At 34.8% G+C, this 13,456-nt stretch overlaps 2 protein-coding genes across 7 annotated transcripts; one reads left to right on the top strand and one right to left on the bottom strand.

Annotated features, from left to right (window-relative positions):
- Positions 1-223: 223 nt before the first annotated feature.
- Positions 224-4,938, bottom strand: Raf (serine/threonine kinase raf oncogene). Its single transcript, XM_073971863.1, has 6 exons — positions 4,754-4,938; positions 3,836-4,644; positions 3,218-3,766; positions 2,897-3,160; positions 2,057-2,430; positions 224-1,990 (listed from the first exon to the last, which is right to left on the bottom strand). Exons 2-6 carry the CDS (start codon positions 4,193-4,195, stop codon positions 1,417-1,419), a joined length of 2,121 nt encoding a protein of 706 aa, XP_073827964.1. The 5' UTR covers positions 4,196-4,644; positions 4,754-4,938; the 3' UTR covers positions 224-1,416.
- Positions 4,939-8,953: 4,015 nt separating this feature from the next.
- On the top strand, positions 8,954-12,823 carry LOC141396762 (pre-mRNA-splicing factor 38B). 6 transcript variants are annotated; one of them, XM_073972396.1, is made up of 7 exons: positions 8,954-9,009; positions 9,148-9,193; positions 9,465-9,611; positions 9,713-9,837; positions 9,957-10,092; positions 10,282-10,388; positions 11,531-12,823. In XM_073972396.1, the coding sequence occupies exons 2-7, from the start codon at positions 9,184-9,186 to the stop codon at positions 12,191-12,193; spliced, it is 1,188 nt and encodes a 395-aa protein (XP_073828497.1). In that variant the 5' UTR covers positions 8,954-9,009; positions 9,148-9,183; the 3' UTR covers positions 12,194-12,823. The 6 variants fall into 6 exon arrangements, 5 of the variants coding, with proteins under 5 accessions (XP_073828497.1, XP_073828500.1, XP_073828499.1 ...); XM_073972399.1 differs by having other exon boundaries at positions 8,959-9,009; positions 9,465-9,625; XM_073972398.1 differs by having other exon boundaries at positions 8,959-9,009; positions 9,091-9,193.
- Positions 12,824-13,456: the final 633 nt, after the last annotated feature.

Here is a 13,456-nt window from a genome sequence, read left to right as displayed (position 1 = left end):
CATTCAACCAGATGAATACAGATTGTATAAATTATCTCTAGGCCACAACTCACGATTTGGTGGATGTAAGACATAAGGGGAAACAAACAAGCTCATCTACCCTTTCACCTCAGAAATAATAACCTCAAGAAAAAGTATTCAATCCTAATCTTCACTTTAAAAAAAAGTATCCAGTCCTAATCTTCACTTTAATGTTTCCTTTTCAAATAAAACCACAATTTCATTGTTTTGAATAGTTTTGTTAATTACTTAAATTCTTGTTATATTAAATTAACAAATATTATTTACAATAGGTACCTAATATTTAAGCAGATATACATTAAATAGTAGTTTAACCTAGAGAGGGGTTTTTGTTTTTCTCTGATTAAATTCTATGGTTTCTGTAGTGAGTTTTGGGGGTTAGAGGAAGGAAGGGGTAGGGAAGAATTGTGAAAAAATACACTTCACATAAAACAAAAAAATATATATTGTTTTTGTACAAAAAAACACAATTTTTTACATAAATAGCGACATTAAAAACTAAAAAATAGAGGAGGTATTTTTAGTTGACAAAAATGATAATAAATAAAATTAAAAAATAATAAACTTTATATTGTTTAATAGTATAAGTATGTATATGAGGGCAGGCATTTAGTTGTTAATTAACTTAAAATTAGTTGATAGTCATTTTAAATGTTTTGTTTTTTTATTTAAAGTTAAAACTAAAATAAACATAGGGCTTTCTAGTTTTCTGATCTTGTTGTCGTTTTGTTTTTATTTACCTTTCTTTAATAGAAAAAGTTTTGACTTGTAAAGAAGTTAACAAAAGTTTTCTTTTTGTGTTTTATATTTTTTAAATGTTTGTTTAGTTTGTTTTATTACTTTTTTTTCGAGTTTTAAAAGTCTAATGGAGGCATCTAATGTTTTGATTTGAGTTACAGGAGGATTATGCTGCTGCTGTTTCTGCTGAATTGTTGTATGTTTTCTTTTATTAATAAAACAATTGAGGCAATCTTTAGACCTCATCACATAAATATTTACACAACTCAGTTTTGTTTGTTGCTGTTGTCCAACAGAATATGTTAAACCATTAACTCATCATTTATTTTTTGTTTTTTAAGAGGGTTTTGGGTTTTTGCAATTCGATTGCCTTTTCCTTTATAGTAAAAATGTTGCATCTCATTGTAAATATATACTATATATGTATGTATGCATGAATGTAGGTAGTTTAGGTGTGTGTGAGTTTCTTTGAGTGCTTGCTTAATGCATAGTTTAAAAGCTTTGTTTTCTGAATCTCTCTTTTTATGTTTGCTGTAACTTTTTTAAAGTAGTTTTTCTTTGTAATTGTGTGAAATTCTTCTTCTGCATCTTTGCTATATTCTTGTTTATATTATTTTCTTTATCACAAGCGTGAAGCGTGGCTACGGATCAGCACCGCTAGATATTACCGGCACTGTGATAATATTGAAAATTCACAGGCGTTTTTGGGCTAGGACATGAATATAGGAAATCATCATGTTGTAGTTGGGTTTGAGTCAATGTAGAATCACTAGCACTGCGATGTAATTTGGGTAGGGTACGCCATATGTATTCCAACATATTTAAATTCAAACGGAATAAAGGTCTTTCATTGCGATCATATTTTATACAATCCACCAGAAGACGTTTCAAATCCTGAGGTGCATCGGAACGTATACGTGTCATATCAGGTTTGAGCAGACCTCGGCCCACCATAAACAAAATTTGATCTTTATTATTGATATGACTATATGGCAGACACTCAGCCAACAATTCATAAAGGACAATGCCGAAAGCATAGACATCCGATTGAAAAGAATAGGGATTTTGTTCCTGCATTCGTATAACTTCAGGAGCCATCCATAATATGCTGCCTGTAGGCTGATTGGCTTGTTTCTCTCCCGACCAACGAGTCTTGGCCGTGGCTAGACCGAAATCACCAATTTTAACGCTGTACTCATCTTGTAAGAAAATGTTATTCGATTTTAAATCTCTGTAAATAAATAAGATGTGTGTGTTAGTATTGGAAAATTTATCGATGATGGGAATTTCGACTCACCTGTGTATAATATTTTTGGCATGCAAGTAATCCATTCCCTGTGCCACCTGCCTGCCAATATCTATGAGCGTTTTCAACTTGAATTTTGTTTCCTTAACGTGAATATGCTTATAAAGGCTACTGCCCTCACACCATTGCGTCACAATAGCCAGTGAGGGTTTCGATACACAACCCATAAACAACAAAATATTGCAGTGGCGAGTTTTCTTCAACATGGCAACTTCATTTTTAAAGGCCTGTAATTGAGCTGGGCTAGGAGTTTTTACATTGAGGGTCTTAACGGCGACTGGACCATGCCAGTGGGCTTTGTATACCGTTCCAAAGGAACCAGAACCAATGCGTGGACCAATTAAAATCTCCTCGGCTTGTATGTTCTGTAAGAATAACAAAAAAAATTTGAATTTTAAAACGAAATTCGACTTAAGTGCTTTTTGGAAGCTCCATTTAGAAGGTGCTGAAATGTTCAAAGTTGTCTAAGTAGTATTTGTTGTATTAATCATATGGACCCGTATACATGGGATTATGGATAGAGCAAAGACAACATACAACAACATTTCATAGCATTCTATTGGAGACCCTAATATAAATCTTCAACAATAGCTTAAGAACAGACGAGATGCTTCATTTTGAACTTTATGAAATGTTGAACATAGGTAACCCTTGTTGTTCTAATAACATCGCTACCTGTCCAATATTTTGACTACCCTTTCGAGTTTAATTTTATAAGAAATATTAACTTTCCTCATGCCAAATGTACAGATATTGCTGAAATCAATATTTAAGGTATACTTTTCATAGTGATCCCGTTGGAGGAGCCCCCAACGTGGAATTGCATCTTACCCAATTTTCCTCAGAGGATCTATTGGAAGATAATAGATTTTTATTACTTTCATCAGCTGACCGGGCCCTTTCTCTTTTCACATGCTTCAAGGTGCTTGTGGGCGAGGCCTGAGTTGAATTGGAATGATCACCAACATTTTGTAAAGTTGCATGGGCTTGTATCAATTTGCATTGGGCTTCCGTCAAGGGTTTAATATTATTATAGCAAACATTGGGTGCCGAATTTGAACGATCCTGTTGACTTATGGAACGGGGATGACGACCCTATAAATATAATATTATTAACATAATTCTATTATTTAAAATGTATCAAAAGCATACCTGAAAATCTCCCACCATACCCCTACCGGGATGAATAATACCCACAGCATTTTCAGGATTTTGAGCCAACAAACGTTGATAGTAACTATCCACGGGGAATTGTTGACACAATGTTGGCACTTTATCATAACAACGTTGATGGAAGCGGAAATTGCATTGATTGCAATAGAATCCGGTAAACAACAGACGACGACAACATTCACAAAAGGCCAGCGAAAAAAATGTTTTGCGTATAAATTGATGTGAAATGTGTGTCATAATAGGACATTTGGGGCGCACATAAATTTCTTCAACTTGTAGACTGGAAATATCCGTGTGCCAGGGTATGATGTTACGGCCATTTTCTGAAGTAGTAACTTCACACATATCTGGAGTCAGTTGACGCAACTTCAAAGCCTTCATTAAGGCATCACACAAACGAACGCCAGGCACAACTTCCACTGAGGTTCTTTGCTGATTTGGCAAATGGGCACGCATTAACACTTTTCTCTGCCTTGTCAAAGTGCCACATTGGCTACCACCATATTGCGAGGATATAATGCTATCGGTCTGTAATGTTAAGGAAAAGGTTTAGATTATATACTGACAGAAATTTCTTTATTAAGTCCAATCTCTTACCATATCATTGTAGGCTGGTGGTCTTGTCAACAATTGCTGTTGAATTTGTTGTTGATTTTGATAGTGTGATTGAAACTCATTTAGCTCACGTTGTTGTTGCTCCTTCTCCTCCAATTCCTGCTGGACATTTAATTGCTCTATCAATTCGGATTCTTTTGTCTCCAATTCATGCAATTTTGAAGTCAACTCCTGATATTCGGCAATATACATGGGCGGAGGTTCTTGCAAATTTGCAAAACGGGCATTTAGCGCATCAATATTCTCCCGAGTCACATGTATGACCGATTGAATATTATTCAATTCTTCTGTTAAGGCATCATACTGTTCCTCACTATTTTCCGATGAGGGTGTACTCGTCATGTTGGCGGTTTTGCCAACAGGTTGCTAACCACACGAATGTCCAAAATATAACAATTTTAAAATTACATTTACATCTAAGCGAACTTGGTGAGGCTTGCAATGAATTTAATTTAAAAATATCCTACAGCCTTTTTCGTAGAAAATTTCTAATTTCAAAGAAAAGGCGTAGGAAGTTTATTTTTGCTTTCAATGTTCTTTGACCTTTCGCCCATCAACTGAGGTAACTGAGGTATTCAAATAAGACTTGATTATTTTCACATAATGATGACAATTTTGCAAGCAAACTTGACTGCTGATTCATTATTTAAACACTCCATCCATAGTTCTGTAAAAGCAACACAATTTCCCTATATGGACTTCTCGGGAAAAAAACTTGATTAATCTCAATGACAGGTAGTCGATTGGTAGCCGATTTTACAATAATTTCATAGGATACACAGACGACTTAACTATAGTGCGTAGGTCGCGTAAATAAGGAGTATAGAGGAATATTTTAGGAAGAGAAAAAACACGATTTTAGACAGGTTTCAATTAATAAAGTTGCAAACAAGATTTTACCTTTCTGTAGATTTGAACAGATTTTGTTTGTGAATCCAAAAAAATGTATCCTTGTATTTTCTTCTGTGTGCGTTGTGCGACCTCTCGTCCTTTTTCCTGGATATTTTTTATTATCCTTTTCACGTAGAAAAAATGCTTCTTCTTGGCAGAACGCACTCACCTTGGAATGATAGCCTGAAAATTTCTTCTTCTCGATTTGGCAAAGTAAACGGCATTCAAGGCGCATTGATAACACCAGAAGGTGGTTTCACTTACAGTGACTCAAATGGCTGTTTTTTAAGATCTGGGGCTGGATTCTTGTTCTATGAAAATTTTAAATGAAAAATATTTTCTTTATAATTTTTTTCATTTGACAGTTTTCTCTTTTAGGTCGAAACCTATAACTCTGCGTGTTGCATGTGCGTTCAAAAATACAAAAACAAAATACATGTATTTCAAATTGAAATACATGTATTTTGTTTTTGTTTTTTTTAAGGCTCACGCAACACGCAGAGTTATAGGTTTCGCCCTTATAAAAGTTTTCATTTCGCACTTTCATAGAAACAGAATTGAGCCCCTGGGCCATGATACAATAAGAAAATAGCAGCTACTACCGTTTTTGGTAACATAAGATGTCAAAATTTGACATAAATTCAATGCAATTGACACATTTGCTCTGTTCCAGAACCTGCAAGAAGCTACTATTTTTTACTACGATAACATTATTTCCTTTATGTTATCGGAAAAAATAGTAAAAATTAGTAGATTCTTGCAGTACTGGAACAGACCAATTATGTCACCATCAGCTGGGCTTCAGCTGGGCTGATAATGCTACCTTCTTATTGTATCATGCCCTGGGCTAAACACTCGAATGTCAAACACAGTGTTTTCAAGTTGGACCCGGTCCACACCAGAGTTAATTTCATTAAAAACTTTCATGAAATTAGGCGTTCATAGATCGAATTCCCCAGTACAACGATTTTATTTTATTAATTCTCTTTCGAGTTGAGCTGTTTAGACCTATCCCTGCATTTACAAATGCCAGTATTGGCAAGACAATAACAAAAAATACAAACCTTTTTCACAAATACATTCATAAATTTTTAAATATGTATATTGAAAAGTATGAATGTATTGGTGAAAATGGTTTTTAACTTTGCTATTGTCTTGCCAATGCTGTCTGTGTGTAAACGCCTAGTAAAGGCCTGCGTACAAAAGCTGCCTTGCCTGGTTGCCTTGCTTTCCTGCTTCATTTCTGACATAATAAAAATAAAAGAATAAAGGAGGCCGAGCAAATTTCGAACTGGGTTGCCCTTTTCTTTTTTATTCTTTTATCAGAAGCAAGGCCTTAAGAGTTACATTTGCTCTGTTCTGCTTGATAATTCCATTTTTCAATGTTAGTCCCGGTCCACACTAGTGTGAATTTCATTAAAAAATTTCATGAAATTAGGCGTTCTTAAATCGAATTCCTCACTGCAGCAATTTTATGATTTTACTCTACTATGGAAGTCGATCTAGAGACGAATAATTTCATGAAATTTTTTCAATGAAATCACTCTAGTGTGGACCGGGACTTAACAAAAACTATGGTAAGTTTTATTCCTACGTCATCAGTACTTGCTCTTCTATATCAGAAGATTTTGATACTTATTGAAGCGAAATATTTGTTTTTTATTTTTGATTAAAAATTTGTTTTGACAGCAAATGAATTGTATTATTTGCTCTGTTCCAGAACCTGCAAGAAGATACTAATTTTTACTACGATAACAATTTTTCCTTTATGTTATCGGAAAAAATTGTAAAAATTAGTAGCTTCTTGCAGTACTGGAACATACCAATTGTATCACTTTCTTTCTTGCACCATGGAGAAGGCTATTCAGTGCCATTTTTGTTCAAAGAGAAGTGAACATTTTGCAATTCTTTTTGTGTATGGGAACGTATTTTGTGAAAATTTTGCAAAATGCGTTAAATGTGTAAATACTTTTTAATCCTGGAAGGAAGCTTTTATATGGGGGTCGTTACGACTTTTGCAACTTTTAAGCTGAAAGCACATACAACGTTTGAGTAAAGTTTTGCGTTGGGCGTTGACAAAAAACAACAACAACAGGGCGAGGTCGACATCAAAGTCCGTCATTGATGTGTTTGCCAGCATATATTTCAAATGAATTTGAATTTTTCGGCTTCATGCCCAACAGTGTAAAAACGGCCAAAACGAACAAAAACTTAAAGCTGAAAACACATACAACGTTTGAGTAAAGTTTTGTGTTGTTTTGGCCGTTTTTACACTGTTGGGCATGATGCCGAAAAATTCAAATTCATTTGAAATATATGCCGGCAAACACATAAACGCCGGACTTTGATGTCGGCGTCACCCTGTTGTTGTTGTTTTTTTGTCAACGCCCAAAGCAAAACTTTAGTCAAACGTTGTATGTGCTTTCAGCTTTAAGAGCAGTACACATTTGGTCTGTTCCAGTACTGAACATTTCTACACATTTTTACTATTTTTTTCGATAACATAAAGGAAAAATCGGTTATCGGAGTAAAAATGTGTAGAAATGTGTAGTACTGGAACAGACCAATTGTCAGTTTTGAATGTCGATATTTCGCAGTTATCGATAACTGTCCAACCGTCCAGCAACCACAAAACATTTTGTGGTTGCATGATGAATGACAGAAATGAACGGCCACACTAGCAAGCAACAACAAAGCTGTCATTCAAAACTAACAATGTGTACCCAGCTTTACTCAAACGTTGTATGTGTTTTCTGCTTTACGAATTAATAAGTACGGGAACAGGCCAAATGGCGTGACTACCAATTTATAACAAAACGTCAATTGTCGAAAACTACTGGCCTGTTCCAGTACTGCAAGAATTTACTAATTTTTACTATTTCTTTTGATAACATAAAGGAAAAAATATTATCGTAGTAAAAATTAGTAGCTTCTTGCAGGTTCGGGAACAGAGCAACCATTAGGTATGTTCGTTTACTTAATAGTTTGTACAAATTTGTACAAGCCCAGTAACTTGCAAACGGCCAAAGTCTTTTGCATTTTACTGGAGAGTAAACGAACAACATCCAGTAACAATTTGTACAATTTTTGAGTAAACCAACACACATAATCATTGGTCTGTTCCAGAACTACAAGAATCTACTAATTTTTATTATTTTGTTCGATAACATAAAGGAAAAAAATTATCGTAGTAAAAAAAAGTTGCTTCTTGCAGGTTCTGGAACAGAGCACATGTCATAAGCGGGGTACACACGATCAGTTTTGACTGTCAGTTTTGCTCAAATAATCGGTTGCTTGCCAGTGTGGCCGTTCATTTTTGTCAGTCATCAGGCAATAGAGCTGGCAAACCATCGATATTCCCAACATTAGATATTTTCGATATAATGTTTTAAAATATCGATTGATATCGATATTATCGTTAAGTTGTCATCACCATTAATTTGGAGATGAAAATGGCGGAAATGTCAATGATTTTCTTAAAGTTATGCAAAAGTAGTTCACAGAAATGTAAAGGAGAATAAACAACCGCTTTTATTTTATAAAAAATGTAAAAAAATACATTTTATTTCACCGAAAAATGTGTACGTGTGACTACGGACCTACTTTCTTACACACACATAACCGAAAAGCAGCGAAATTTCTATTTATTTCAATGGATTTCAGGTTATGGGTTTTTATTCCGATAATATCGATAGGCAAAACTATCTATCGATATTGAATTTTTAAATAATAATCGATATTATCGATAGTGCCATCGATTTTTTGCCAGCTCTATCAGGCAACCACAAAATATTTTGATGTTGCTGGACAGTTTGACACTTATCGATAATTCCGAAAAATCGACAGTCAAAACTGATCGTGTGTACCCCTATAGCTATATGCGAAAGAAAAATTGTTCCATAGTTGCTCTGTTCCAGAACCTGCAAGAAGCTACTACTTTTTACTACGATAATATTTTTTACTTTATGTTATCGAAAAAAATTTTAAAAATTAGTAGATTCTTGCAGTGCTGAAACAAACCAAATGTCATTGTACAGTATGAAAACTAAACATAAAAATGACTGCGGACTTTTCAATTCAAATTGATACAAACAATTTTTATTTGTATTGATTTGTACGTTATTCGTTAAATTTTTCGATAATATCGATAAAAAATGACTATCGATATTAGCCCAAAAAATAAAATATCGATAATTGTCAGCTCTAGATTACTTGATACTTGGTACTCAGACTCGCATCGCTGCTACTTACTTTTTTGCGGGACGGTATGACATTTTTTTTTGATAAATTGTGAATTTTTTTTTTCTGATATTTATATATAAAAATTTAGAAAGTACATTAATTAGTCGGAGTTTAAACCAAAAACTATAATTTTTGTTTCATTTCATATCTGCAAATTGAAGATTTAGACAATTTTTAATAAAGACAAGCCACCAGACATGGAAGAAGGTGAGTTAAATGAGTTGTTAAATGATGCATTCCATTTGTATGCATTATACGTTTACTTGGGCTTGCTTGGGCCTTCAACATTTCTGGTTTGCAATTGTTGACAAATGCCTGTAATTCCACTTAAGAGAAGTGAAGAAACTGTGGTGATAATTTTAAAGGCTCCAATGTTCTAGTAATTTCAACAAACAAAACGTTTGCAAAACCAATGTTTGTAGCCCCTCATGACTTATACAAACAATCAATTTGCTTCTTTTTATCCTTCTTATTCCAGACTATGCATCTTCTTCGGCCGGCAAGCAATCGGCAGCCAAGAAAGTTGGCAAAATGCACAATACCCTGCCTTTATGGGGTAATGAATCGACTATGAATCTGAATCCTCTAATCTTGGCCAATATTCAAAGTTCTAGCTACTTTAAAGGTACGTCCACAAAGGTACAGTAGACAACACAAAAGCATGCAAACACCTCCAAAGGAATTAAATAGAAATTATTTATATGAAACTAAATTTCCATTTTGCAGTACATCTATTCAAATTGAAAACCTATCATGAAGTAGTCGATGAGATCTATTATCAGGTTAAACACATGGAACCATGGGAGCGTGGCTCACGTAAAACCAGCGGACAAACTGGCATGTGTGGCGGAGTGAGTTTATGAAATGTACCTTTTTCGTTTTAAAGAAAGGGCCTTATGTTTTCGATTTACACATCAATACTAATGCAATGGAAAAATGTTTCTTTTACTTCTTAATTCTCAAATTTTAGGTTAGAGGAGTGGGTGCTGGAGGCATTGTATCCACAGCCTATTGTTTGTTATATAAATTATATACCTTACGTTTGACTCGAAAACAGGTTAATGGCTTGATCACACACACAGATTCCCCCTATATCAGGGCATTAGGTAGGTGGTAAGTCAATTGAGTGCCCATAAGCCAACAGAATCTAACAAGAAAAAACCATCAGCGTTAGTGAAAATGTTCTTCATTTTGCAATTAATCCTCAAGTGGCAACAATTAGTACTCATAACATGTTTTAAATACATTTATTGTTTTGAAGAAAAGAACAAATATTAATTTTGTTATTTTTCTAGGTTTTATGTATTTACGCTATACCCAACCACCTGGAGATCTATATGATTGGTATGAAGATTATCTACAAGATGAGGAAGAGATTGATGTAAAAGCCGGTGGCGGCCAGGTGAGTCGATTGTACGATTGGCTTTGTTTTGTTTCTTTGAAATTTGTTTGAAAAATTTTTGGTTCTTGTAACCTTCCGACATGGGATTTGAGATGAGAGGACACTATGTGGATCTGTTAAGGGAAATTTGTATATACTACAATATAGAATTCCATATAGACGAACAGAAGGGAGTCTTAATAGACGATCAAAAACGCTTAGAGAAGGTCAACAGGCAACAGGGTACTTTACAGGAGGTTTGAATAGAGTTTTTATTGATGTTCAATAGGTATTCTTTATAGACGAGAAGGGAGTCTTTATTGACGATCAGAAGTGGGTCTTAATAGACGACTAGAAGGGAGTTTTTTTGGACCAAAAGAATGGATTATTTTGTAGACGTGCCTAAGGGAGTCTTTATAGACGAGCTGAAGGGAGTCTATATAGATGAGCTAAATGGAGTCTATATAGACGAGCTAAAGGGAGTCTATATAGACGACCCGAAGGGAGGCTTTATAGACGACCCGAAGGGAGGCTTTATAGAGGACTAGAAGGGACTCTTTATGCACGATCAGAGGGGAGTTTTTATAAACGACCAGAAGGGAGTCTTAATAGACGAACAGAAGACAGTTTTTATAGACAAAAAACGGATTATAGACGACGATAAGGTGTTATAGATGACTAGAAGGGGGTCTTTATACACGATCAGAGGAGAGTCTTTATAGACGACGAGAAGAAAGTCTATAGACGACAAGAAGGGAGCTTTTATAGACGACCAGAAGGGAGTCTTTGTAAAAGACTTAAAGGTTGTAGTCTATAATACCAGAAGGGCTCCTTGGTAGACAACAAAAGGGTGTCTTTATAGACGACCAGAAGGGCGTCTTTATTGACGTCAAAAAGATAGCGTATATAGACAACCAGAAGAGGGTCTATAGACGATCAGGAGACAGTCTTTATAGGTGAAAAAGGATCAAGTCTTTTATACGAACCAAGGGGAACTACTTATAGACAAGTTAAAAGGAGCCTTTTCGAGGCAAAATTTTAGTGACATTTGTTTCAAGCCCTCAATGAAAACAAATATCTCTTCTTGTGTTGGAAGGTTCTCAAAATTTATAACTTTTTTTCTCCTGCCGTTTAAAATTGATTCGCACATTCTTCTATTTTAGGTTATAACAATTGGTCAAATGGTTTATCAATTTCTAACTAAATTGGACTGGTTTTCAACATTATTTCCTCGTATACCAGTGCCAATACAGAAACAAATTGAAAAGAAATTGGAGCAATACTGTCGAGATAATGGTGTTACTCTTTATCAGCTAAGTTCAGGTGGTGGTAATACTGCAGTGGCCAATGTACGCACTGCTACCACCGCTGCTGTTGCGAACGACTATGACGATCCTGATGAAAAATATGATGGCCGTGGACGTTCCAAATATTCAAGTAAAGAACCTCCACCACCACCTCCCAGCTATCATAGAGGAGAACACGACGATCGTTTAGATTATCCTCCCCGCGATTATGAACGTTATCGTGGTGGAGGTGGAGGTGGCGATTACTCATCCAAATCATCAAAACGTTATGAACGTAACTCATCGCCCGAAAGTGTATATCGTGGTTCGAGTCGCGACCGAGAACGTTATCGGGAAAAACACAAAAAGAAGCATAAACACAAACATCGTTCACGTTCCCGTTCAAGATCACGTTCTCGGTCACGTTCACATTCAAAACATCATTCCGAACGTAAAAGATCAGAGCGTGAACGTGATCATCATTCACACCGCTCAAGAGGATATGCAGATGATTACCCGGAAGATAGACGTTATAGATGAAATGGATATTGCCGCCGCCAGTTGACTCATTATTTTATAAGTAAATTCTTTTAATAGGCAAATAAGGATATTTCTGTTTGTTTCTACTTACTTTCTTTCCAACATTTTATAATTTCATTGTTTTCTATTTTAACTCCAAACTACCTCATTTCTCCGAAAACTATTCCTTTCCATTTGCCAATGGAATGGTGGAATACTGTAGTGGAATGCTTTTTGGAATATATAGGGTAGCCTTAGCAAGTTTTTTAAGTATTAAAAATGCTATACAAACAAACACACACTCACGTACATACATATATAGAGCAAATACTACTTAGCACAAGCGACATTTTTGATGTTAACACAACTTTTAAGCAAGCCTACTATTATTAAAACTTTGTTATTTAACTCAGGTGAATTTCATTGAAGACATATTGTAAGTTATTGTTTTTATTTGTGATAATATAAACAATAATCCATAGCCATATCCATACTCCCCAAACCACATGTTTCCATATAATACATTTGTTGCAAATACCCCATCCCAAAACTTGTTTGTGTGTATTTTTATGCTCTGCATATGATCAAATCAAAGCTGAATTGTTTCCATTACTTCTGAAATAAAGATCACAAAAAAACAATGTAGAAAAATTAAGTGTTTCAGTTGTGGTTATCCTTAGTAATGATGGTTAAGCCTTTAATGGCTCCTCAGTTTTTTTTTAAATAGAAAGTGTTTTTGCTTTATTGGGAAAGAAATTTGTTTTTAGATTGCTTGGAATCTTTACTACCATGGTGCAAGAAAGTAGGTGATACAATAATACCAACTGATGTCTTCATTTACTGTCAAAACATATTTTGTAATCAATAATAAATAACAAATATTTCGCTGCTATAAAAAATATTTGTGTGAAACATCTTTATTTAAGCTTCGCGAAGAATATTTTACCGTTTTCTTCTACCTTTTGTGGATCTTTCGCGCAAAAAATGTTGACAGCAAATGAAGAATACGGCCTGATTTCCCTTTTTGGATCACAACAATTAATCAACAATGTCCATTAGTACAAAACTATATACGAAAGTAATTACAGAATTAACTTTAATAGCACGACAAACAAAAATATCATTAAGTGGTTGTCGCTCTAACTTGTCATTTCCGTTAGATTTTTGTTGAAATCAACTATTTTCATAAAGTCCTTTTTACTCAACATTTAATTATAGTGGGTGGGCATATCATTCACAGAGTTCTGAACCCATTTTCTTAAACCCACCCCCTTTTGGTTGTGT

The sequence above is a fragment of the Musca autumnalis genome, unplaced genomic scaffold (genome assembly GCF_047663935.1).
Source record: "Musca autumnalis isolate F117 unplaced genomic scaffold, ASM4766393v1 scaffold_3, whole genome shotgun sequence".
Classification (NCBI taxonomy): Eukaryota; Metazoa; Arthropoda; class Insecta; order Diptera; family Muscidae; genus Musca; species Musca autumnalis.
This window is presented reverse-complemented; position numbering and strand designations above follow the sequence as displayed.

Coding starts and splice junctions, on each gene's coding strand:
- Raf (XM_073971863.1), bottom strand. CDS start 4,195: ATGACGAGTACACCCTCATCGGAAAATAGTGAGGAACAGTATGATGCC. Junction 3,161..3,217: donor GTATGGTGGGAGATTTTCAG/GTATGCTTTTGA, acceptor TTATATTTATAG/GGTCGTCATCCCCGTTCCAT. Junction 2,431..2,896: donor GATCCTCTGAGGAAAATTGG/GTAAGATGCAAT, acceptor TTATTCTTACAG/AACATACAAGCCGAGGAGAT.
- LOC141396762 (XM_073972396.1), top strand. Junction 9,838..9,956: donor AAACTGGCATGTGTGGCGGA/GTGAGTTTATGA, acceptor CTCAAATTTTAG/GTTAGAGGAGTGGGTGCTGG. Junction 10,093..10,281: donor CCCCTATATCAGGGCATTAG/GTAGGTGGTAAG, acceptor TTATTTTTCTAG/GTTTTATGTATTTACGCTAT.